The sequence below is a fragment of the Bombina bombina genome, chromosome 1, assembly GCF_027579735.1.
Source record: "Bombina bombina isolate aBomBom1 chromosome 1, aBomBom1.pri, whole genome shotgun sequence".
Taxonomy (NCBI): Eukaryota; Metazoa; Chordata; class Amphibia; order Anura; family Bombinatoridae; genus Bombina; species Bombina bombina.
This window is the reverse complement of record NC_069499.1, coordinates 1,327,203,486-1,327,229,045: the sequence shown is the minus strand read 5'-3', so window position 1 is coordinate 1,327,229,045 and position 25,560 is coordinate 1,327,203,486. Positions and strand designations below refer to the sequence as shown.

Genomic DNA, 25,560 nt, shown 5'->3' with positions numbered 1-25,560 from the left:
TCCTGAACAGACAGAAACCAAGCTTCCTGAAAAAAATCATGGTGACATACCTTCATGCAGGCTTGGATGAATGAGTGGATTTCTTGGACTAGTTAGACTTTTTCTGAGTGGAGGAATCAGATTTCTGAGCCCTGTTCTGATGAAAAGAATGAAAAAGATTACAAGTTTTAAATTTACCTTTGGACTTCTTGTCCTGGGGACGAAAAGCTCCATACCAAAACCAAAACATCTTTCCCTGAAAAGAGAGAGATAAAAGCCTGGATTTAGAAACCATATCAGCAGACCAAGATTTTAACCATAAAAACCCTTAGAAAGTGGTGTAAATACATACTCTTAGCATTAATCTAAACAATGTCAAAAACAGCATCACAAAAGAAAGAATTAGCACATTTAAGCAATCTTCACTAACAGATTCTTCAGAAAACTGCCTAGAAAGACTATTTAACCAAAAGGAAGAAGCAGCCGTCACCTCAGCAATGGAAACTGCTAGTCTAAAATTAACTCCTTGCTGAAAAGCACTCCTATGGAAGGACTCTAACTTCCTAACTAAAGGGTCTTTAAAAGAAGAGATATCTTCAAAAGGAATATTAGTACATTTAGCCAAAGTAGAAATGGCCCTATCCCCTTTGGGAACAGTTTCTCAAAGTTCACTGTTCAAAGCCGGTAAAGGATACATTTCCTTAAACCTTACAGAAGGATTAAAATAAATACCTGGCTCAGCCCATTCCCTGAAGACTATCTCAGAGACTGCATCAGGGATAGGAGAAACAACTCGGGAGATTTAACCATAACTTTAAAAATAGTATCTAAATGATTAACAGATTAATCCCCATCTACTTTAGGATCTTTAATCTCTAAAGAAAGCAAAATCTCCTTTAAACGTGTACGAATACATTCAACTTTAAATTAAAAAAAGAGGATGATTCTGATTCATGATCAGAGGTAGACCCCTAATTATCAGAATAATCCTCTCCCTCTGGAGACTCCACAGGTTCAGAACTATAAACATAAACTTCAGCAGGCTTAGAGCTAGTAAAAAGGTACATTCTGAAGTGACCTTTTACGCTTACTTGAAAAGAGTCATGACCACAGACATTTCAGACACTGTAGAGAAAATAAAGTCCTTAACTCCAGAAGCAAAATTTTAAGAATTCTCCTGTAATGAAGAAACAGAAGGAGCCGTAACACCTTTTAGAAGCAAGAGTAGCATTAGACTGGTCAGAATACATTAAAACATTAATACATTTAATGCATGTGTTTGCTGGAGGTAAAACCTCAGCCTGTTTTACAATACAAACATTTAACACTGGTAGAAGTGTTCAGATGACACAGCTTCTAAAGCAGATCTAGAGAAGGCTCAGTGGCAGATCCAGGGTGGGCAACAGGGCAATTGCTCCCGCGACACCAGAGTCAGACAGTGCTAGTGATCATAACTCAGAGAGAAAGGTAAGACTCATGGCTAAACTGAACCGTTGTGATATTTTACATAGTATTGTTAGATGGCACTGCTAAATGAAGTGCTTTCTTGCGCCACACTGGTATTTACTCTACAAGCAAGAGTTCCTGCCCTGCAAGTTTCCTGCTTGACTTCACATAAAGGTGGATGGGATTCTACTTTTTTCGGTTAGTGGAATTGGGATGGCTGTGCTGTTGTGAGGAAGGTTAAACTGCCATTGTAAAGGAAGCAGTTTAATTTTAATGTAATGTGTGTGAGTTTGTGTATATGTGTGTATGTTAGTTTATATGCATCTGTGCATTTTTTTTTTTTATTTATAAAATATTTTACCAGGAAGGATACATTGAGATTTCTCTCGTTTCCGAATATGTCCTGGGTTTTCAAGTATGTCCATGAATGTGTGTGTATTTGTGTATATGTGTGTATATGCATGTGTTTGTGTAAACTTAAAAGGGCAAAAACATAACAGCAAATGTGGTTATAGGACTCAGGAAAACCGACATCTAGATAAGCACATTAAGGAAGAGAGGCATGCCAATCTCAAGTAAAAAAAAAAAGTGTGCCAAAACTACGTAGGCTACCAAGCCGACGCACACAGACTTGAAAGCCGACATGCATAACAAAATGTACACGCACGAATGTGCGTCTACAAAATGTATGTGCTCGGAAAACCCAGCGTGCCTTTAAAAAAAAATATATATATATATATATATATATATATATATATATACACTCGAGAAAATTCCAGTGAGTACATTTTTAAAGGGAAATTCACCAAAATCTATATAACTTCCCAATGATATATATATATATATATATATATATATATATATATATAAACACAAATATATATTAAAATAACCTAAGAGGCGTATAGAGTGCCAAATAATGAAAAATATAGTACTTACAAAAAAAAAGGCATCCTACTACTGGAGGAAACCAAACCAGTACTGAAACATAACAGCAGAGGATCTGGAATAGGAGTTTATCGTTGACCCAACAGGAGGAGGCAAACAACAAGTCCCTGCGACACACGTGGAAGGCTTGTGACTAAATCCTAACAGGTGAAATATTTGCCACTACCTCTACTCCAAATACATCCCTCCATCAAAAAACTACACTCTGAGGTAATATGGGGCTCAACTCAATCTGAGAACCCCTTTCACTGAAGAACCAAATGCACATCTTCATTCTTCATCATCCTCCAGTGGAGGCATAGACGAGACTTAGTTACCAGTGAAGTGGGAGGGGTTTTATAGAGCTCTTGAGGCTTGGAAATCTTTGCCTCCTTCTAGTGGCAGGGAAGAGTAATTCCCAGGAGTAATGGATCATGGAGTTATAAATAATAATAGCCATCCATATTTATGTTTCAGTCTCTTAAGAACAGAAAATACAGGAAATATGTACACAAAATATAAAAAAGAAAACAAAAGGGCTTCCTCGGGCAAAAGTCAGTATTTAGTGTGACCTCCCTTGGCACTAAATACATCTTGAACTCTTTTGGAGGAGACTGTCCTGAAGTAATCTTCTGGTATATTATACCAGGCTTCTTTCAGCACTTCCCAGAGTTTTTCTTTAGATTTAGGTTGTCTTTTATTTCTTTCTCTGTTCAGGTAATCCCATACTGCCACTATAATATTCAGGTCTAGACTCTGTGGAGGCCAGCCCATGACTGTCAGTGTTTTATTAGATGTTTTTCTTTCCAAATATGGTTTCACTACGTTGGCAGGGTGCTTGGGATCATTATCATGCTGTAAAATAAAACCATTCCCAATCAGGCGCTTTTCAGAAAGAATGGCATAATGAATTAAAACCTGTCTGTACTTTTCAGCATTCATGAGCCCATCAATTCAGACAATATCGCCAACACCAGAAATGAAGCCCCAAACCAGGACAGACCCTCCATCATGTTTCACTGAAGCCTGCAAGCACTCATTCTTCTTTATCTCTCCAACTCTTCTTCTTACATTTTGTCGACAATTAGACCCAAAAATTTCAAACTTGGATTTGTCACTCCATAATAATCTTTGTGAGCTTTAGCATAAATCTTAGCCTTTTCACCCTGTTCCCCTTCTGAAAAAAGTGGTTTCTTGACTGCTACCCTTCCATAAAAAACATTCCTGGTCAAGCTTCTTCGATATGTAGAAGGGTCAACTTGGCATCCCAATTAAGCTGCCAGATACTGAGCCAGGTCCTTGCTGGACTTTTTCCGGTCTCTCAACAAAGACACTCTGAGAAACTTCTGATCAGATTTTAAAAGTTTTTTTTTGGTTTTCCAGTCCTTTTTTTGTATTTGACCTCTTCTGATTTTTCAGATGTCTTTATAACGGCTTGAAAACCATATATCTTGAGTATCTAGTTTGTTTGCTGATTTCTCTTTGAGAGTGGCCTTGCTGATGCAAAAGTATGATGTTATGTCTGTCAAATTCTGTGATCTTTGGTATTTTTAATAGAATGATGTGATTGAAAGTTGGTCTTATTAGCAAGCTACCAATGATTAAAACTCATACCACATGTGCATGTAATGCTCAAGCACGTCTTGCACAAACCTGATGTAATAGACCTTTTTCACAGCAGTAATTTTGACATAAAATAGCAGGACAAAAAAGATCCTGTTGATAAAAATTTGATCCTAGAAAGGCTTTATTATTTTAAACTAGGCCAGTTGACTATTTACCATGATATATTGTTTTTGTGGGAATCCTTCATACACAGTGATAAATGTAAGCAAAATGTTAGATCTAGTCAGTAATACCTTTCCCTCTTTCTTAAGCCAGAAAGTCATTTTACAAAAAACTACATATTTAGACAACACAACAACTAATAATTGCAATGTTCTGTCTCTTTTTGTCCTTTTTTTTCCAGTTCTTTTTAATCTCTGTTTCTTCTTCTCTACTGTTGGTTGGTTGTTTTTTAAGTGAACTCAAACTAAGTATCTTTGTTTTATCTTTATGTATTGGAAGACAACTAATAGGATATAGATTGCTCATATTTTGGACATTTACCTAGAAATAGTGAAGCTATAAACAATAGATGTTCTCATCCCAATGTCAAATGTGAAGAAATATACGATATTCATTTCTTTTAGAGACTTTCAGCTTCCCAAATTACAGCACGAATGTGAAGGACCTATTAGCCTGAGACATCTTTTCAGAGCTTCATGAACCTCCATTTATGAGATATGTGTATGTGCTATTGTTAATTTCATGGTTAACAGTTTACTTATATGTTATTGATATTGTAAGATTACTAACTGAATAAAAAAATAACAAAATAAAAATAGCAGGACAAATACAAGTGCTAGCAATGATATTATTTAGGGTTCCATTCCATTTAGGTTTTACAACAGGTCACACTAAATACTTGCCACTTTAGCCTAAAGAAGCAGTTTTTTTCAGATTTTTTCTGTTTTTTTTTTTAATACTGCATATAAATATCCTGTATTTTCTGGTTGTATTCCTATAAAGATAAATAATTATATATGGTCATTATACTATTGCTAAAACAACACATCTAATGGTGGCCTAAGACTTTTGCAAAGTACTGTGTGTGATATATATATATATATATATATATATATATAATTTATTTATATTTTCTTCTTCTTTCTATAATAAATAAACCTTAAAGACCCCCAGAAAACTAACACCTGAAAGCCATAAAAAATGTTTATCTATAGTGAAAAACATAATTTAGGTAAGAACTTACCTGATAAATTAATTTATTTCATAGTGGCAAGAGTCCATGAGCTAGTGACGTATGGTATATACATTCTTAACAGGAGGGGGCAAAGTTTCCCAAACCTCAAAATACACCTCACTCATACCTTAGTTTAACGTATTGCCAAGAAGTGAGGTGTAAAAGAAGGAGTAAAAAGCATACAAAAAGAGGAACTGAAAAAATAAAGTGCTTTATACAACAAAATCATAACCACAAAAAATAGGGTGGGTCACATGGCTATTGCCACTATGAAAGAAATTAATTTATCAGGTAAGTTCTTACATAAATTGTGTTTTATTTCAAGTAAGAGGCAAGAGTCCATGAATTAGTGATGTATGTGATATAATACCCAAGATGTGGAAATCCACAAGTCACTAGAGAGGGAGGGATGCAATAACAGCTAAATCCGCTGAGAAATTAAATCCAAAAAAACTCAAACCAAAAGGCAATAGAATCAAACTGAGACAACTGCCTGAAGAACCTTTCTACCAAAGGCTGTTTCCGAAGAAGCAAACACATCAAAATGGTAAAATTTAGTAAAAGTATTCAAAGAAGACCAAGTTGCTGCTTTGCAAATTTGATCAACTGAAGCTTCTGTAATTCTCTAAGGCGGAGACTGCCCCACCTCAAAATAAGCTTTGTGAATCAAAAGTTTCAACCAAGATGCCAGAGAAATGGCAGAGGCTTTTTGACCTTTCCTGGAGCCAGAACAAATAACAAATAGACTATAAGTTTTTCTGAAATATTTAGTCGCCTCAACATAATATTTCAAAGCTCTTACCACATCCAAAGAATGTAAAGACCTTTCAAGAGAATTCTTAGGATTAGGACACAAGGAAGGAACAACAATTTAGGCAAAAATTTAAATGAAGTCCGCAAACCAGCTTTATCTTGATGGAAAATCAGATAAGGAGACTCACAAGAGAGAGCAGACAATTCAGAAACTCTTCTAGCAGAAGAGATGGCCAAAATAAATAACACTTTCCAAGAAAGTAATTTGATATCCAATGAATGCATAGGCTCAAAAGGAGGAGTCTGTACAATCTTCAAAACCAAATTGAGACTCCAAGGACGAGAAATAGATTTAATAACGGGTTTGATACAAATAAAATCCTGAACAAAACAGAGAATATCAGGAAGTTTAGCAATCTTTCCATGAAATAAGAAAGAAAGAGCAGAAATTTGTCCTTTCAAAGTATTTGCAGACAAGCCCTTATCCAAACCATCCTGAAGAAACTGTAAAATCCTAGGAATTCTGAAAGAATGCCAAGAATAATTATGAGTGGAACACCATGAAATATAGGTTTTCCAAACCTGTTGATAATTTTTTCTTGAAACAGACTTATAAGCCTGTATCATAGTGCTAATCACTGAGTCAGAGAAACCTCCATGACTAAGCACTAAGCATTCAATTTCCATGCCTTCAAATTTAGAGATTTGAGATCCTGATGGAAAAACGGCCCTTGAGATAGCAGGTCTGGCCAAAAAGAAAGTGGCCAAGGCTGGCAACTGGACATCCGGACATGATCCGCATACCAAAACCTGTGAGGCCATGCTGCTGCTATCAGAAACACATAAGATTGTTCCATTATGATCTTGGAGATCACCCTTGGAAGAAGAACCAGAGGCGGAAAAATGTAAGCAGGTTGGTAAAACCAAGGAACTGCTAAGGCATCCACCATCTCCGCCTGAGGATCCCTGGACCTGGAAAGGTATCTGGGAAGCTTCTTGTTTAGACAAGAGGCCATCAGATCTATTTCTGAAAGACCCCACATCTGTACAAGATGAAAAAACACATCTGGATGGAGAGACCACTCCCCCGGATGTAAAGTCTGACAGCTAGATAATCTGCTTCCCAATTGTCTACACCTGGGATATGAATCGCAGAAAGTTTACAAAGGTTGGATTCCCCCCAGGAAAGTATCTGAGATACTTCCTTCATTGCTGAAGGACTGCAAGTCCCTCCTTGATGATTGACATATGCCACTGTTGTGATATTGTCTGTTTGAAAACAAATGCAAAGTTCTCTCTTCAATATAGGCCACACCTGAAGAGCTCTGAAAATAACAGAGTTCTAAAATATTGATTGGTAACCTCACCTCTTGGGGATTCCAAACCCCTTGTGCTGTCAGAGACCCCAGACAGCTCCCCAACCTGTGAGACTTGCATCTGTTGTGATCACAGTCCAAATTAGGCCCCTTGAACAATAGGGTGATGGTCTAACCACCAAGTAAGAGAGTTGAGTTTTGGGATTTAAGTATATCAGTTGTGATATCTGAGTATAATCCCTGCATCATTGGTGAAAAATGCAAAGCTGTAGAGGCCTCATATGAAAATGAGCAAAGGGAATCGTATATGATGCTGCAGTCATGAGACTTAAAACTTCCATGCACATAGCCACTGAAGGGAATGATATAGACTGAAGGTTTAGACAAGCTAAAACTAACTTCATTTGCCTCTTGTCTGCCAGAGAAAGAGTCATGGACACTGAATCTATCTAAAAACCTAAAAAGGTGACCCTTGTCTGAGGAATCCACCAGCCATATTTTTGAAGAAACCACACTAGTTGTTTCGTGTGAGTTTCTGCTAAATGAAAAGATTGAGCTAGTACCAAGATATCGTCCAAATAAGGAAACACCACAATACCCTGCTCTCTGATTACAGATAGAAGGGCACCGAGAACCTTTGAAAACATTCTCGGAGCTGTCGCTAGGTCAAACGTAAGAGGAACAAATTGGTAATGCTAGTCTAGAAAAGAGAATCTCAGAAAACGATAATGGTCTGGATGAATTGGAATGTGAAGATAAGCATCCTGTAAGTCTATTGTGGACATGAAATGACCTTGCTGAACAAAATGCAGAATAGTCCTTATAGTCACTCTCTTGAAAGTTGGGACTCTTACAAAACGATTTAAAAATTTCAAATCCAGAATTGATATGAACAAATCTTCTTTTTTGGAACAATGAATAGATTTGAATAAAAACCCAAACCCCGTTCCTGCAGAGGAACTGGAACAATCACCCCTGAAAACTCTAGGTCTGAAACACATTTCCAAAAAGCCTGAGCCTTCACAAGGTTTGTTTGAACATGAGAAAGAAAGAATCTTCTCATGGGAGGTCTTATTCTGAAACCTATTCGATACCCCTGAGAAACAATATTCTGAATCCCCTGTTTTTGAACAGAAACTGTCCAAATGTGTTGAAATAATTTCAATCTGCCCCCCACCAGTTGAACTGGTTTGAGGGCCGCACCTTCATGCAGTCTTAGGGGCTGGATTTGTTTTTTTATAAGGCTTGGATTTATTCCAATTTGGAGATGGTCTCCAATTAGAGCCAGAGGCCTTAGGGGAAAAAGAGGTCTTTTGTTCTTTATTCTGACGAAAGGAACGAAAACGATTGGGAGCTTTAAATTTACCCTTGGATTTCTTATCTTGGGGCAGAAAAACTCTATTTCCCCCAGTGATAGTGGAGATAATAGAATCCAATTGAGAACCAAATAAATTACTACCCTGAAATGATAAAGATAGTAATCTAGATTTAGACACAATATCAGCATTCCAAGATTTAAGCCATAAATCTCTTCTAGCAAAAATAACTAAAGACATAGATTTAATTTCAATCTTAATGACATCAAATATAGCATCACAAATGAAATCATTAGCATGTTGAAGTAAAAGAACAATGCTATTCAGGATCTGTTAACTGTTGAGCTAAACTGACCAACCAAAAAAGTTGAAGCAGCAGCAACATCAGCCATAGAAATAGCAGGTCTAAGAATATAGCTAGTATGTAAATATGCATTTCTAAGATAGGATTAAATTTTCCTATCTAAAGGATCCTTAAAAAAAGTACCATCTTCCAAAGGAATAGTAGTACGTTTGGCAAGAGTAGAAATAGCCCCATCAACCTTAGGGACTTTTTCCCAAAACTCTAAATTAGCCACAGGTAAGGATATAGCTTTTTAAACCTAGAAGAAGGGTTAAAAGAAGCACCAAGTTTAGACCATCTTTAGTAAACATATGAGAGATAGCATCTGGATTAGGAAAAAAACAAAATTCAAACGTTTGCTATTCTTGTTATCAAGAGGACTAGATTCCTCAATAACCAAAGTAAACAATACTTCCATTAATAAAGAACAAATAAATATATTGAATCTTAAAAAGAAAAGTTGATTTATCAATTTCAGTCTCTGAAGTAGGATCCTCTGAGCCAGAGAAATCCTCATCAGCAGAAGATACTTCAGTATGCGGTCGATCAATACAAACTTAATCAGATTTAGGAGATAAGATAAGTTAGGAGAGACCTTTTATATTTATTTGAAGGCGGAATAGCAGTCATAGCCTTCTCTATGGCTGCAGCAATATCATTTTTCAAATCTACAGGAATATCATGTACATTAGACTGTGAAGGATTAACAGTAGATGTATTATTATTATTATTATTAGGTATTTATAAAGCGCCAACAGATTACGCAGCGCTATACAAGAAATAGTAAAACATTACAAGGATGCATTACAAACAAACAAGTAGAGTATTGGGGTACATTACAGTTGTAGGTGCAATAATGAGTTATACAAAAGGAGAGGAATGCCCTGCCCTTGAGCACAATCAGTAGTAGTTCACTTTAAGTACAAAGTGTCCTGCAGGTAGAAAGGCTCTCAAGCTTACAATCTAAGGGAGAGGTAATGGACACGAAAGGTAAGGGAAATAAGTCTGATATAAGGCAGGGTAAGCTGAGAGTGAGTGAAGTGTGTGGCAAGAAAATGAGGGTTGGGAGAGTGCAACAGAATATGGTAAAGTGTCAGTACAGAGGCTGTGAGTGTGAATTTTTGTCTCTAACCTGGTTCGTTAGCGACAGCTGCACCTAATTGCTGTTAGGAGGTGTGTATATATTAAGGTAAACACCAGGGTGGGAGGTGGAGGGAGGCTTGGGGGGCTAGTTTGTGCAAATTTCAGAGATATTGCTGTAGGTGTGAGCTTGAAAATTGCAGAGGAAATTTCAGAGATATTGCTGTAGGTGTGAGCTGTAACAAAGAGAGTGGTAAAGGTAAAACTTCCATTTGATAAAGTGAAGGAATAGGGGGAGGTGTGTCTTGGAAAAGAGTAGAGGGGGGGGAGGGAAGATTGGAATGTACAATAATAAAGGCTAAAACCAATTCCATATTAGCCCAACAGATATAAGGAAAAACAAAAACACTCAGTATCTTGATTGGAGATATCAGTCTGATTTACCTTGAAAATTGCAGAGGAAATTTCAGAGATATTGCTGTAGGTGTGAGCTTGAAAATTGCAGAGGAAATTTCAGAGATATTGCTGTAGGTGTGAGCTTGAAAATTGCAGAGGAAATTTCAGAGATATTGCTGTAGGTGTGAGCTTGAAAATTGCAGAGGAAATTTCAGAGATATTGCTGTAGGTGTGAGCTTGAAAATTGCAGAGGAAATTTCAGAGATATTGCTGTAGGTGTGAGCTTGAAAATTGCAGAGGAAATTTCAGAGATATTGCTGTAGGTGTGAGCTTGAAAATTGCAGAGGAAATTTCAGAGATATTGCTGTAGGTGTGAGCTGTAACAAAGAGAGTGGTAAAGGTAAAACTTCTATTTGATAAAGTGAAGGAATAGGGGGAGGTGTGTCTTGGAAAAGAGTAGAGGGGGGGGAGGGAAGATTGGAATGTACAATAATAAAGGTTAAAACCAATTCCATATTAGCCCAACAGATATAAGGAAAAACAAAAACACTCAGGCCTAGATTTGGAATTTGGCGTTAGCCGTGAAAACCAGCGTTAGAGGCTCCTAACGCTGGTTTTAGGCTACCGCCGGTATTTGGAGTCACTCAAAATAGGGTCTACCGCTCACTTTCCAGCCGCGACTTTTCCATACCGCAGATCCCCTTACGTAAATTGCGTATCCTATCTTTTCAATGGGATTTTTCTAACTCCGGTATTTAGAGTCGTTTCTGAAGTGAGTGTTAGACATCTAACGACAAAACTCCAGCCGCAGGAAAAAAGTCAGGAGTTAAGAGCTTTATGGGCTAACGCCGGTTTATAAAGCTCTTAACTACTGTGCTCTAAAGTACACTAACACCCATAAACTACCTATGTACCCCTAAACCGAGGTCCCCCCACATCGCCGACACTCAAAAAAAAATTTTTTAACCCCTAATCTGCCGACCGCCACCTATGTTATACTTATGTACCCCTAATCTGCTGCCCCTAACACCGCCGACCCCTATATTATATTTATTAACCCCTAATCTGCCCCCCTCAACGTCGCCTCCACCTGCCTACACTTATTAACCCCTAATCTGCCGACCGCAAAGCGCCGCCACCTACGTTATCCTTATGTACCCCTAATCTGCTGCCCCTAACACCGCCGACCCCTATATTATATTTATTAACCCCTAATCTGCCCCCCTCAACGTCGCCTCCACCTGCCTACACTTATTAACCCCTAATCTGCCGAGCGGACCTGAGCGCTACTATAATAAAGTTATTAACCCCTAATCCGCCTCACTAACCCTATCATAAATAGTATTAACCCCTAATCTGCCCTCCCTAACATCGCCGACACCTAACTTCAATTATTAACCCCTAATCTGCCGACCGGAGCTCACCGCTATTCTAATAAATGTATTAACCCCTAAAGCTAAGTCTAACCCTAACACTAACACCCCCCTAAGTTAAATATAATTTAAATCTAACAAAATTAATTAACTCTTATTAAATAAATTATTCCTATTTAAAGCTAAATACTTACCTGTAAAATAAATCCTAATATAGCTACAATATAAATTATAATTATATTATAGCTATTTTAGGATTTATATTTATTTTACAGGTAACTTTGTATTTATTTTAACCAGGTACAATAGCTATTAAATAGTTAAGAACTATTTAATAGCTAAAATAGTTAAAATAATTACAAATTTACCTATAAAAGAAATCCTAACCTAAGTTACAATTAAACCTAACACTACACTATCAATAAATTAATTAAATAAACTACCTACAATTACCTATAATTAACCTAACACTACACTATCAATAAATTAATTAAATACAATTGCTACAAATAAATACAATTAAATAAACTAGCTAAAGTACAAAAAATAACAAAGAACTAAGTTACAAAAAATAAAAAAATATTTACAAACATAAGAAAAATATTACAACAATTTTAAACTAATTACACCTACTCTAAGCCCCCTAATAAAATAACAAAGCCCCCAAAATAAAAAAATGCCCTACCCTATTCTAAATTACTAAAGTTCAAAGCTCTTTTACCTTACCAGCCCTGAACAGGGCCCTTTGCTGGGCATGCCCCAAGAAATACAGCTCTTTTGCCTGTAAAAAAAAACATACAATACCCAAGCCCCCCAACATTACAACCCACCACCCACATACCCCTAATCTAACCCAAACCCCCCTTAAATAAACCTAACACTAAGCCCCTGAAGATCATCCTACCTTGTCTTCACCATACCAGGTTCACCGATCGGTCCAGAAGAGCTCCTCCGATGTCCTGATCCAAGCCCAAGCGGGGGGCTGAAGAGGTCCATGATCCGGCTGAAGTCTTCATCCAAGCGGGGCAGAAGAGTTCTTCCATCCGATTGAAGTCTTCATCCAAGCGGCATCCATCCGGAGCGAAGCGGCAGCATCCTGAAGACCTCCACCGCGGAACATCCATCCTGGCCGACGACTGAACGACGAATGACGGTTCCTTTAAATGACGTCATCCAAGATGGCGTCCCTCGAATTCCGATTGGCTGATAGGATTCTATCAGCCAATCGGAATTAAGGTAGGAATATTCTGATTGGCTGATGGAATCAGCCAATCAGAATCAAGTTCAATCCGATTGGCTGATCCAAGAACTCTTCTGCCCCGCTTGGATGAAGACTTCAGCCGGATCATGGACCTCTTCAGCCCCCCGCTTGGGCTTGGATCAGGACATCGGAGGAGCTCTTCTGGACCGATCGGTGAACCTGGTATGGTGAAGACAAGGTAGGATGATCTTCAGGGGCTTAGTGTTAGGTTTATTTAAGGGGGGTTTGGGTTAGATTAGGGGTATGTGGGTGGTGGGTTGTAATGTTGGGGGGCTTGGGTATTGTATGTTTTTTTTTACAGGCAAAAGAGCTGTATTTCTTGGGGCATGCCCCGCAAAGGGCCCTGTTCAGGGCTGGTAAGGTAAAAGAGCTTTGAACTTTAGTAATTTAGAATAGGGTAGGGCATTTTTTTATTTTGGGGGGCTTTGTTATTTTATTAGGGGGCTTAGAGTAGGTGTAATTAGTTTAAAATTGTTGTAATATTTTTCTTATGTTTGTAAATATTTTTTTATTTTTTGTAACTTAGTTCTTTGTTATTTTTTGTACTTTAGCTAGTTTATTTAATTGTATTTATTTGTAGCAATTGTATTTAATTAATTTATTGATAGTGTAGTGTTAGGTTAATTGTAGGTAGTTTATTTAATTAATTTATTGATAGTGAAGTGTTAGGTTTAATTGTAACTTAGGTTAGGATTTCTTTTATAGGTAAATTTGTAATTATTTTAACTATTTTAGCTATTAAATAGTTCTTAACTATTTAATAGCTATTGTACCTGGTTAAAATAAATACAAAGTTACCTGTAAAATAAATATAAATCCTAAAATAGCTATAATATAATTATAATTTATATTGTAGCTATATTAGGATTTATTTTACAGGTAAGTATTTAGCTTTAAATAGGAATAATTTATTTAATAAGAGTTAATTAATTTCGTTAGATTTAAATTATATTTAACTTAGGGGGGTGTTAGTGTTAGGGTTAGACTTAGCTTTAGGGGTTAATACATTTATTAGAATAGCGGTGAGCTCCGGTCGGCAGATTAGGGGTTAATAATTGAAGTTAGGTGTCGGCGATGTTAGGGAGGGCAGATTAGGGGTTAATACTATTTATGATAGGGTTAGTGAGGCGGATTAGGGGTTAATAACTTTATTATAGTAGCGCTCAGGTCCGCTCGGCAGATTAGGGATTAATAAGTGTAGGCAGGTGGAGGCGACGTTGTGGGGGGCAGATTAGGGGTTAATAAATATAATATAGGGGTCGGCGATGTTAGGGCAGCAGATTAGGGGTACATAGGGATAATGTAAGTAGCGGCGGTTTACGGAGCGGCAGATTAGGGGTTAATAATAATATGCAGGGGTCAGCGATAGCGGGGGCGGCAGATTAGGGGTTAATAAGTGTAAGGTTAGGGGTGTTTAGACTCGGGGTACATGTTAGAGTGTTAAGTGCAGACGTCGGAAGGGTTACCGCATAGCAAACAATGGGGCTGCGTTAGGAGCTGAACGCGGCTTTTTTGCAGGTGTTTGGTTTTTTTTCAGCTCAAACAGCCCCATTGTTTCCTATGGGGGAATCGTGCACGAGCACGTTTTTGAGGCTGGCCGCGTCCGTAAGCAACTCTGGTATCGAGAGTTGAAGCTGCGTTAAAAATGCTCTACGCTCCTTTTTTGGAGCCTAACGCAGCCTTTATGTGGACTCTCGATACCAGAGTTATTTTTATGGTGCGGCCAGAAAAAAGCCGGCGTTACTTTTTCGGGTCGTTACCGACAAAACTCCAAATCTAGGCCTCAGTGTCTTGATTGGAGATATCAGTCTGATTTACCTTGAAAATTGCAGAGGAAATTTCAGAGATATTGCTGTAGGTGTGAGCTTGAAAATTGCAGAGGAAATTTCAGAGATATTGCTGTAGGTGTGAGCTTGAAAATTGCAGAGGAAATTTCAGAGATATTGCTGTAGGTGTGAGCTTGAAAATTGCACAGGAAATTTCAGAGATATTGCTGTAGATGTGAGCTTGAAAATTGCAGAGGAAATTTCAGAGATATTGCTGTAGGTGTGAGCTTGAAAATTGCAGAGGAAATTTCAGAGATATTGCTGTAGGTGTGAGCTTGAAAATTGCAGAGGAAATTTCAGAGATATTGCTGTAGGTGTGAGCTTGAAAATTGCAGAGAAAATTTCAGAGATATTGCTGTAGGTGTGAGCTTGAAAATTGCAGAGGAAATTTCAGAGATATTGCTGTAGGCGTGAGCTTGAAAATTGCAGAGGAAATTTCAGAGATATTGCTGTAGGTGTGAGCTTGAAAATTGCAGAGGAAATTTCAGAGATATTGCTGTAGGTGTGAGCTTGAAAATTGCACAGGAAATTTCAGAGATATTGCTGTAGGTGTGAGCTTGAAAATTGCAGAGGAAATTTCAGAGATATTGCTGTAGGTGTGAGCTTGAAAATTGCAGAGGAAATTTCAGAGATATTGCTGTAGGTGTGAGCTTGAAAATTGCAGAGGAAATTTCAGAGATATTGCTGTAGGTGTGAGCTTGAAAATTGCAGAGGAAATTTCAGAGATATTGCTGTAGGTGTGAGCTTGAAAATTGCACAGGAAATTTCAGAGATATTGCTGTAGGTGTGAGCTTGAAAATTGCAGAGGAAATTTCAGAGATATTGCTGTAGGTGTGAGCTTGAAAATTGCAGAGGAAATTTCAGAGATATTGCTGTAGGTGTGAGCTGTATTTGTACTTATAGAAACATTTCAGAGATATTGCTGTAGGTGTGAGATGTATTTGTACTTATAGAAACATTATCAGCATGTAATAATTTTTCAGAACAAGTGCCACATATTTGAGCTGAAGAAGTAAGATCAGCTAATTTACAACATACACACTTAGCTTTGGTAGAATTGTGTTCAGGCAGCTTAGTTCCTACAGTAACATCAGAGGCAGGATCAGTTTGAGACATCTTGCAAAATGTAACAAAAAAGAAAAAATAACATTTAAACAAAATATCCAATTTCCTCAAAATAGCAGTTTCAGGAATGGGAAAAACATAATTTATGCTTACCTGATAAATGTATTTCTCTTGTAGTGTAGTCAGTCCACGGGTCATCCGGAATATATCTCTTCCTAACAGGAAGCTGCAAGAGGATCACCCAAGCAGAGCTGCTATATAGCTCCTCCCCTCACATGTCATATTCAGTCATTCGACCAAAACCAGACGAGAAAGGAGAAACCATAGGGTGCAGTGGTGACTGGAGTTTAATTAAGATTTAGATCTGCCTTAAAGACAGGGCGGGCCGTGGACTGACTACACTACAAGAGAAATAAATTTATCAGGTAAGCATAAATTATGTTTTCTCTTGTTAAGTGTAGTCAGTCCACGGGTCATCCATTACTTATGGAATACCAATACCAAAGCTAAAGTACACGGATGAAGGGAGGGACAAGGCAGAAACATTAAACAGAAGGAACCACTGCCTGAAGTACCTTTCTCCCAAAAATAGCCTCCGAAGAAGCAAAAGTGTCAAATTTGTAAAATTTTTAAAAAGTGTGAAGTGAAGACCAAGTTGCAGCCTTGCAAATCTGTTCAACAGAGGCCTCATTTTTAAAGGCCCAGGTGGAAGCCACAGCTCTAGTAGAATGAGCTGTAATCCTTTCAGGAGGCTGCTGTCCAGCAGTCTCATAGGCTAAACGTATTATGCTACGAAGCCAAAAAGAGAGAGAGGTAGCCGAAGCCTTTTGACCTCTTCTCTGTCCAGAGTAAACGACAAACAGGGAAGAAGTTTGACGAAAATCTTTAGTTGCCTGCAAATAGAACTTCAGGGCACGGACTACGTCCAGATTATGCAAAAGTCGTTCCTTCTTTGAAGAAGGGTTAGGACACAGTGATGGAACAACAATCTCTTGATTGATATTCCTGTTAGTAACTACCTTAGGTAAGAACCCAGGTTTAGTACGCAGAACTACCTTGTCTGAATGAAAAATCAGATAAGGAGAATCACAATGTAAGGCAGATAACTCAGAGACTCTTCGAGCCGAGGAAATAGCCATCAAAAACAGAACCTTCCAGGATAACAGCTTGATATCAATGGAATGAAGGGGTTCAAATGGAACGCCTTGAAGAACGTTAAGAACTAAGTTTAAGCTCCACGGCGGAGCAACAGTCTTAACACAGGCTTAATCCTAGCTAAAGCCTGACAAAAAGCTTGAACGTCTGGAACTTCCGCCAGACGTTTGTGTAGAAGAATAGACAGAGCAGAAATCTGTCCCTTTAACGAACTAGCAGATAAGCCCTTTTCTAAACCCTCTTGTAGAAAGGACAATATCCTAGGAATCCTAACCTTACTCCATGAGTAACTCTTGGATTCGCACCAATATAAATATTTACGCCATATCTTCTGGTAAATTTTTCTGGTAACAGGCTTCCTAGCCTGTATTAAGGTATCAATAACCGACTCCGAGAAGCCACGCTTTGATAGAATCAAGCGTTCAATCTCCATGCAGTCAGCCTCAGAGAAATTAGATTTGGATGGTTGAAAGGACCCTGAATTAGAAGGTCCTGTCTCAGAGGCAGAGACCACGGTGGACAGGACGACATGTCCACTAGGTCTGCATACCAGGTCCTGCGTGGCCACGCAGGCGCTATCAGAATCACCGAAGCTCTCTGCTGTTTGATCTTGGCAATCAAACGAGGAAGCATCGGAAATGGTGGAAACACATAAGCCATGTTGAAGACCCAAGGGGCTGTCAGAGCATCTATCAGCACCGCTCCCGGGTCCCTGGACCTGGATCCGTAACAAGGAAGCTTGGCGTTCTGGCGAGACGCCATGAGATCCAGATCTGTTTGCCCCAACGATGAATCAGTTGAGCAAAGACCTCCGGATGAAGTTCCCACTCCCCCGGATGAAAAGTCTGGCGACTTAGAAAATCCGCCTCCCAGTTCTCCACGCCTGGGATGTAAATCGCTGACAGGTGGCAAGAGTGAGACTCTGCCCAGCGAATTATCTTTGAGACTTCCAACATCGCTAGGGAACTTCTGGTTCCCCCTTGATGGTTGATGTAAGCCACAGTCGTGAACCTGAACCTGAACCTCAGAGTTGCTAACTGAGGCCAAGCTAGGAGAGCATTGAATATTGCTCTTAATTCCAGAATATTTATTGGGAGGAGTTTCTCCTCCTGAGTCCATAGTCCCTGAGCCTTCAGGGAGTTCCAGACTGCGCCCCAGCCTAGAAGGCTGGCGTCTGTTGTTACAATCGTCCAATCTGGCCTGCGAAAAGTCATCCCCTTGGACAGATGTGGCCGAGAAAGCCACCATAGAAGAGAATCTCTGGTCTCTTGATCCAGATTTAGCAGGGGGGACAAATCTGAGTAATCCCCGTTCCACTGACTTAGCATGCACAATTGCAGCGGTCTGAGATGCAGGCGCGCAAATGGTACTATGTCCATTGCCGCTACCATTAAGCCGATTACTTCCATGCACTGAGCTACTGACGGGTGTGGAATGGAATGAAGGACACGGCAAGCATTTAGAAGTTTTGATAACCTGGCCTCTGTCAGGTAAATTTTCATCTCTACAGAATCTATAAGAGTCCCTAGAAAGGGAACCCTTGTAAGTGGTAATAGAGAACTCTTTTCCACGTTCACCTTCCACCCATGCGACCTCAGAAATGCCAGAACTATCTCTGTATGAGACTTGGCAGTTTGAAAACTTGACGCTTGTATCAGAATGTCGTCTAGGTACGGAGTCACCGCTATGCCTCGCGGTCTTAGTACCGCCAGAAGTGAGCCCAGAACTTTTGTAAAGATTCTTGGAGCCGTAGCTAATCCGAAGGGTAGAGCTACAAACTGGTAATGCCTGTCTAGGAAAGCAAATCTTAGGTACCGATAATGATCCTTGTGAATCGGTATGTGAAGGTAGGCATCCTTTAAGTCCACTGTGGTCATGTACTGACCCTCTTGGATCATGGGAAGGATGGTTCGAATAGTTTCCATTTTGAATGATGGAACTCTTAGGAATTTGTTTAGGATTTTTAAGTCCAAGATTGGTCTGAAGGTTCCCTCTTTCTTGTGAACCACAAATAGATTTGAATAGAATCCTTGCCCGTGTTCCGTCCGCGGAACTGGGTGGATCACCCCCATTAGTAAGAGGTCTTGTACACAGCGTAGAAACGCCTCTTTCTTTATTTGGTTTGCTGATAACCTTGAAAGATGAAATCTCCCTCGTGGAGGAGAAGTTTTGAAGTCCAGGAGATATCCCTGAGATATTTTCTCCAACGCCCAGGGATCCTGGACATCTCTTGCCCAAGCCTGGGCGAAGAGAGAAAGTCTGCCCCCCACTAGATCCATTTCCGGATAGGGGGCCCTCTCTTCATGCTGTCTTAGGGGCAGCAGCAGGTTTCTTGGCCTGCTTGCCCTTGTTCCAGGACTGGTTAACTTTCCAGCCCTGCCTGTAACGAGCAACAGCTCCTTCCTGTTTTGGAGCGGAGGAAGTTGATGCTGCTCCTGCCTTGAAGTTACGAAAGGCACGAAAATTAGACTGTTTGGCCTTTGATTTGGCCCTGTCCTGAGGTAGAGCATGGCCCTTACTTCCCGTAATGTCAGCTATAATTTCTTTCAAGCCGGGCCCGAATAAGGTCTGCCCTTTGAAAGGAATATTAAGCAATTTAGATTTAGAAGTCACGTCAGCTGACCAGGATTTAAGCCATAGCGCTCTGCGCGCTTGGATGACGAATCCAGAGTTCTTAGCCGTAAGTTTGGTTAAATGTACGACGGCATCAGAAACAAATGCGTTAGCTAGCTTAAGTGCTTTAAGCTTGTTCATAATTTCATCCAATGGAGCTGTGCGAATGGCCTCTTCCAGAGACTCAAACCAGAATGCCGCCGCAGCAGTGACAGGCGCAATGCATGCAAGGGGCTGTAAGATAAAACCTTGTTGAACAAACATTTTCTTAAGGTAACCCTCTAATTTCTTATCCATTGGATCTGAAAAGGCACAACTATCCTCCACCGGGATAGTGGTATGCTTAGCTAAAGTAGAAACTGCTCCCTTCACCTTAGGGACCGTCTGCCATAAGTCTCGTGTGGTGGCGTCTATAGGAAACATTTTCCTAAATATGGGAGGAGGGGAAAAAGGCACACCGGGTCTATCCCACTCCTTGCTAATAATCTCTGTAAGCCTTTTAGGTATAGGAAACACGTCAGTACACACCGGAACCACATAGTATCTATCCAACCTACATAATTTTTCTGGAATTGCAACCGTGTTACAATCATTCAGAGCCGCTAATACCTCCCCTAGCAATATGCGGAGGTTCTCAAGCTTAAATTTAAAATTAGAAATCTCTGAATCCAGTCTCCCTGGATCAGATCCGTCACCCACAGAATGAAGCTCTCCGTCTTCATGTTCTGCAAACTGTGACGCAGCATCTGACATGGCTCTCACCTCATCCGCGCGCTCTGTCCTTAACCCAGAGCTATCGCGCTTGCCTCTTAATTCTCGCAATTTAGATAATACTTCTGTCATAACAGTAGCTATGTCTTGCAAAGTGATTTGTAAGGGCCTCCCTGATGTACTTGGCGCCACAAAATCACGCACCTCCTGAGCGGGAGGCGAAGGTACTGACACGTGAGGAGAGTTAGTCGGCATAACTTCCCCCTCGTCGTCTGGTGATAATTTCTTTACATGTAAAGATTGACTTTTATTTAAAGTAACATCAATGCAATTAGTACACAAATTTCTATTGGGCTCCACATTGGCCTTTAAACATAGTGAACAAACAGATTCATCTGTGTCAGACATGTTTAAACAGACTAGCAATGAGACTAGCAAGCTTGGAAATACTTTTCTAAATAAATTTTCAAGCAATATGAAAAACGCTACTGTGCCTTTAAGAAGCACAAAAAGCCGTCACAGTTGAAATAACAATGAACCAAAATAGTTATAGCAACCAATTTTTCACAGTAAATGTATTAAGTTAGCAAAGGATTGCACCCACCAGCAAATGGATGATTTAATAATTAACGTTTTTATCACAGTCAAAACACACTGTCACAGGTCTGCTGTGACTGATTACCTCCCTCAAAATGAATTTTGAAGACCCCTGAGCTCTCTAGAGACGATCTGGATCATGGAGGATGAAGTAGACAGATTGTGACTGAATTTTTACTGCGCAAAAAAGCGCTAAAATAGGCTCCTCCCACTCATATTACAACAGTGGGGAAGCTCAGATAACTGTTTCTATGCAGAAAACAAAGATGGCCATGTGGTAAAAATCATGCCCCAATAAGTTTTATCACCAAGTACCTCACAAAAAACGATTAACATGCCAGTAAACGTTTTAAACATACATTTGAAAAGTTATGAAGTGTTATTAATAAGCCTGCTACCAGTCGCTTTTATGGCAGTTAAGGCTCATACATTATTTCAGTATTAACAGTATTTTCAGAGTCAATTCCATTCCTTAGAAAAATACATTCAGTGTACACACACTCATCAGCCTAATACCAGTCGCTATCACTGCATTTAAGGCTGAACTTACGTTACATTGGTATCAGCAGTATTTTCTCAGTCAATTCCATTCCTCAGAAAAATAATTTACTGCACATACCTCGTTTGCAGGGGGGCCCTGCATGCTATTCCCCTTTTCTGAAGTTACCTCACTCCTCAGATGAGAACAGCCAGTAGATCTTAGTTACGTCTGCTAAGATCATAGAAAACGCAGGCAGATTCTTCTTCTAATGCTGCCTGAGAACAAACAGCACACTCCGGTGCCATTTAAAATAACAAACTTTTGATTGAAGAAATAAACTAAGTTAAAAAACACCACAGACCTCTCACAGCGACCTATCTTTAGTTAGGCTGCAAGAGAATGACTGAATATGACATGTGAGGGGAGGAGCTATATAGCAGCTCTGCTTGGGTGATCCTCTTGCAGCTTCCTGTTAGGAAGAGATATATTCCATAAGTAATGGATGACCCGTGGACTGACTACACTTAACAAGAGAAAAATGCTTATGAAATTTTTTTTATACAAAAGTAAAATCAAAAGCAAGCAATCTAGCCCTCTATGAATCAAATGAGAGCAGAGAGCAAAAGAGGGAGAGACTTAATATAACAAATTTTGGCACCAAGAATGACGCAAACGCAGAGAAAAAACCTTTTGGCGCCAAAGCTTAACAAATGAAATAACGCGACTCCCATCATAACAGGCACGACTGCGCGCCAAAAAAACTTGCGTCAAGAAAGTCGCAAGAAATTACGCGATTAGCGTCACGGCAGACGTGACTTCGCGGCAAAAAAAAGACGCAATAAAAAGTAACATTCTGTGTCATCGCGAGCCTAAGCCCACGAAAATTAAAAAAAAAAAAAAAAACAGACTCCAAGTTACAACTAACTGGAACCCCAGGTAAGCCTAAAAACTTCTATAAACATAATGTCCATGCTGAAACTGTTAGACTGCAAAGGGAAATACATAGACCTGACTCATAGCAAATATATACAATATACATTTAAAACTTTATAAGATAAAAGTGCCAAACATAGCTGAGAGGGTCTTAAAAATGATATATACTTACCAGAAGACACCCATCCACATATAGGACAGCCAAACCAGTACTGAAACATATCAGCAGAGGTAATGGTAGAGGAGTATAATGTTGATCTGTAAAGGGAGGCAGCAGATGAATCCCTGCGACCGATTTACAGAGAGCCTTAGAATAGATTTCCCATTGGTGAAAACATGGCATCATCAGACAATACTCCCTTCACATCCCTCAGACAAACACTGTACTTTGAGAGGAACTGGGCTTCAATATGCTTAGAAAAGCCCATCACAGAAGAAAATCAAGCACAACTTGCTTCACCACCTCCATGAGAGGCAAAGTTTGTAAGACTAAAGGTATGATTGAGGTGGGAAGTATATTTATAGGCATTTTGAGGTTTGGGAAACTTTGCCCCCCTCATGGTAGGAATGGTTATCCCATACGTCACTAGCTCATGGACTCTTACATGAAAGAAATACTTTGTGAGAATACTTATATTTTCAGACATAAAACAAAGGAAAAGCATGCAAAGAAGATAAAGTGCAAGTCTGGCTTTAAACCATTATATATAATGATTACTTGATTAGTGCAGGAGCTAGTCCATGTCTGCCTATAAATGGCTACGGTCAAGGAGAAAACATAAAATGTGTCTTTAAAGTTATACCTATAAGAGTTTATAAGTATGTGCTGATGATATAATTAACTCCTCCCTAGTTCTAGAAAAATTGGAGTGGGGTCCCTATTTGTTTCATGAATGTTAAGGCCTGTTGGGGAAGCCTTAGGAACAAACACCCTACACCTTAGTGTATATTGTTTATTATTATTCCGGAACTAGTGGAAATATTTAGCCCTGTTTGAGTGTATGTATGTATATATATATATATATTTATTTTTATTATGGCTATATATATATATATATATATATATATATATATATATATATATATATATATATATATATATATATATATATATATATATATTTTGTCACAAATAAAAAGCAACTGATGATTAATTAAATGATAACATAGACTATCCTTGTATAGATGATATGTTTTGTCAGCAAAAAGATATTCACATGCCACATACCCTTTTGTTATCTTGATCCAGTTTGCTATTTTGAGTTTTCTGCAAGAGTTTTAAACCTTCAATTTGTCTTAACAGGAGAGGTATTGTAACCTTGAAACGTTCTTCAAGCTCAACAGCTTCTAGTATCTAGCAAGAGAATATACAAAAAAAAAACTTTTATTTCTTTGCATTATAAGAAATAAGTTGACTCGTGCTTGAAACATCTGTACAGTGTTTTTCACTGTTTATATATATTTATCTTTAGAAATGAGGCCATATTATACACAGTTTAGAAGTTAAAAGGGACATGTTCCACAATCCTCCATAACATATGGGATATATTTCCCGCCACTAGAAGGAGGTCAAAAACCCATATCAGAGCTTAAAATCCCTCCCACTTCCCATCTCTCCCTCTTAGTTTAATGTTTAGCCGAGTAGAGAATAGGAAACAGAGGTAGGAAAGACAAAGTAGGGTCTGTAGAGGTGACATTAGAAGTCGCCCAAAAATGGGCGGGGCCTGTGGACCATCATCATTCTGAAAGAAAATAGTTTATCAGGTAAGCATACATTTTGTTTTCTTTTGTAAAATGATGATGATGATCCACAGTCCTCCATAACAGATGGGATTAATACCCAAGCAGATGGTCTAGGTTACGGAACGGGTGGGACAATTTTTCTGGTAGTTCTTATTTAGTCGACACTGAAGGACTTTCCTTCCAAAAGCTGTTTGCGAAGAAGCAAAAACATCAAAGCGATGAAATTTGGAAAAAATATGCAGAGAAAACCCATGTTGCAGCTTTGCAAATTTGCTCCAAAGATACATCATTTTTTAAAAACCCACGATGTTGCAACTGCTCTTGTAGAAAGAGCTGTAATACGCTTAGGAGGTGACTTTCCCACCACAAAGTAAGCTTTTTAAATCACTTGTTTGAGCCAAGAGGCCAACACTACCTTAGTAGCTTTATGCACTTTACAAGTCCCAGAGTAGTGAACAAACAAACTAGCTTGTAGATAGAATTTCAAAGCTCTGACTACATCAAGATTATGTAATAGCCGCTCTTTAGAGTTAGCGCAGGATCTGGACACAATGAAGGAACAACAATTTCTTGATTGATATTTTCCGTAGAAACGACATTAGGAAGAAAATCATATTTAGTACGAAGTACAGTCTTATCCTTGTGAATAAATAGAAATGGAGAATCACAAGACAAGGTTGACAACTCTCCTTTCGAAAAAGAGATTGCTAATAGGAAAAGTACTTTCCAAGATAACAGTAGATATCAATGGAATGCAATGGCTCAAAAGGAGGACCTTGTAATACAGAGAGAACTAGATTAAAATTCCAGGATGTAGAAATAGGTTTCACAACTGGCCTAATTCTAACTAACGCCTGATTAAAAGTTTGATCATCAAAACGTTTAGCCAACTTTCTATGAAAAAGAACAGATAAAGCAGAAATGTTACGTTTAAGGAAACTAGTGGTCAAACCCTTGTCAAAGCCATCCTCTAAAAACTGAAGGATTCTAGGTATCCTAAAGGAATAACAAAAAAAACATCTGGAAGACCACTAAGAATATGCCTTCCAAATGTTGTGATACATTTTTTGTGTCACAGGCTTTCTGGCCGGCATCAATATTTCAATGACCGAATTTGAGAAACCTCTATGTCTTAAAATTAGGCGTTCAACCTCCACACCGTTAAATTTAGAGATCCTGATGGACCTTGAGAATCCATGGAGGAGATGAGGACATCTGCACTAGATCCGCATACCATGTCCTGCAGGGGCCAAGCTGGAGCAATTAATATTACCTGACGCTGACTCCTGTTTTATCTGAGCAATGACTCTTGGAAGAAGAATAAAGGAAACAGGTATGCTAGATGAAACTCCCATGGACATACCAAGGCATCTATCTTGTGAGAGCCTTTGGATCTCTTGATCTTGCACAATATCTTGGAAGCTTGTGATTTTAGTGAGAGGC

General features: G+C 39.0%; 1 protein-coding gene across 1 annotated transcript in view; it reads right to left on the bottom strand.

Annotated features, from left to right (window-relative positions):
• Positions 1-25,560, bottom strand: part of LONP2 (lon peptidase 2, peroxisomal) — a 530,106-nt gene that overhangs the window by 431,675 nt on the left and 72,871 nt on the right. Inside the window, exon 5 of the mRNA XM_053719407.1 lies at positions 23,603-23,728. Within this exon, the coding sequence (XP_053575382.1) occupies positions 23,603-23,728 (126 nt within the window). The remainder of the gene's footprint in view (positions 1-23,602; positions 23,729-25,560) is intronic.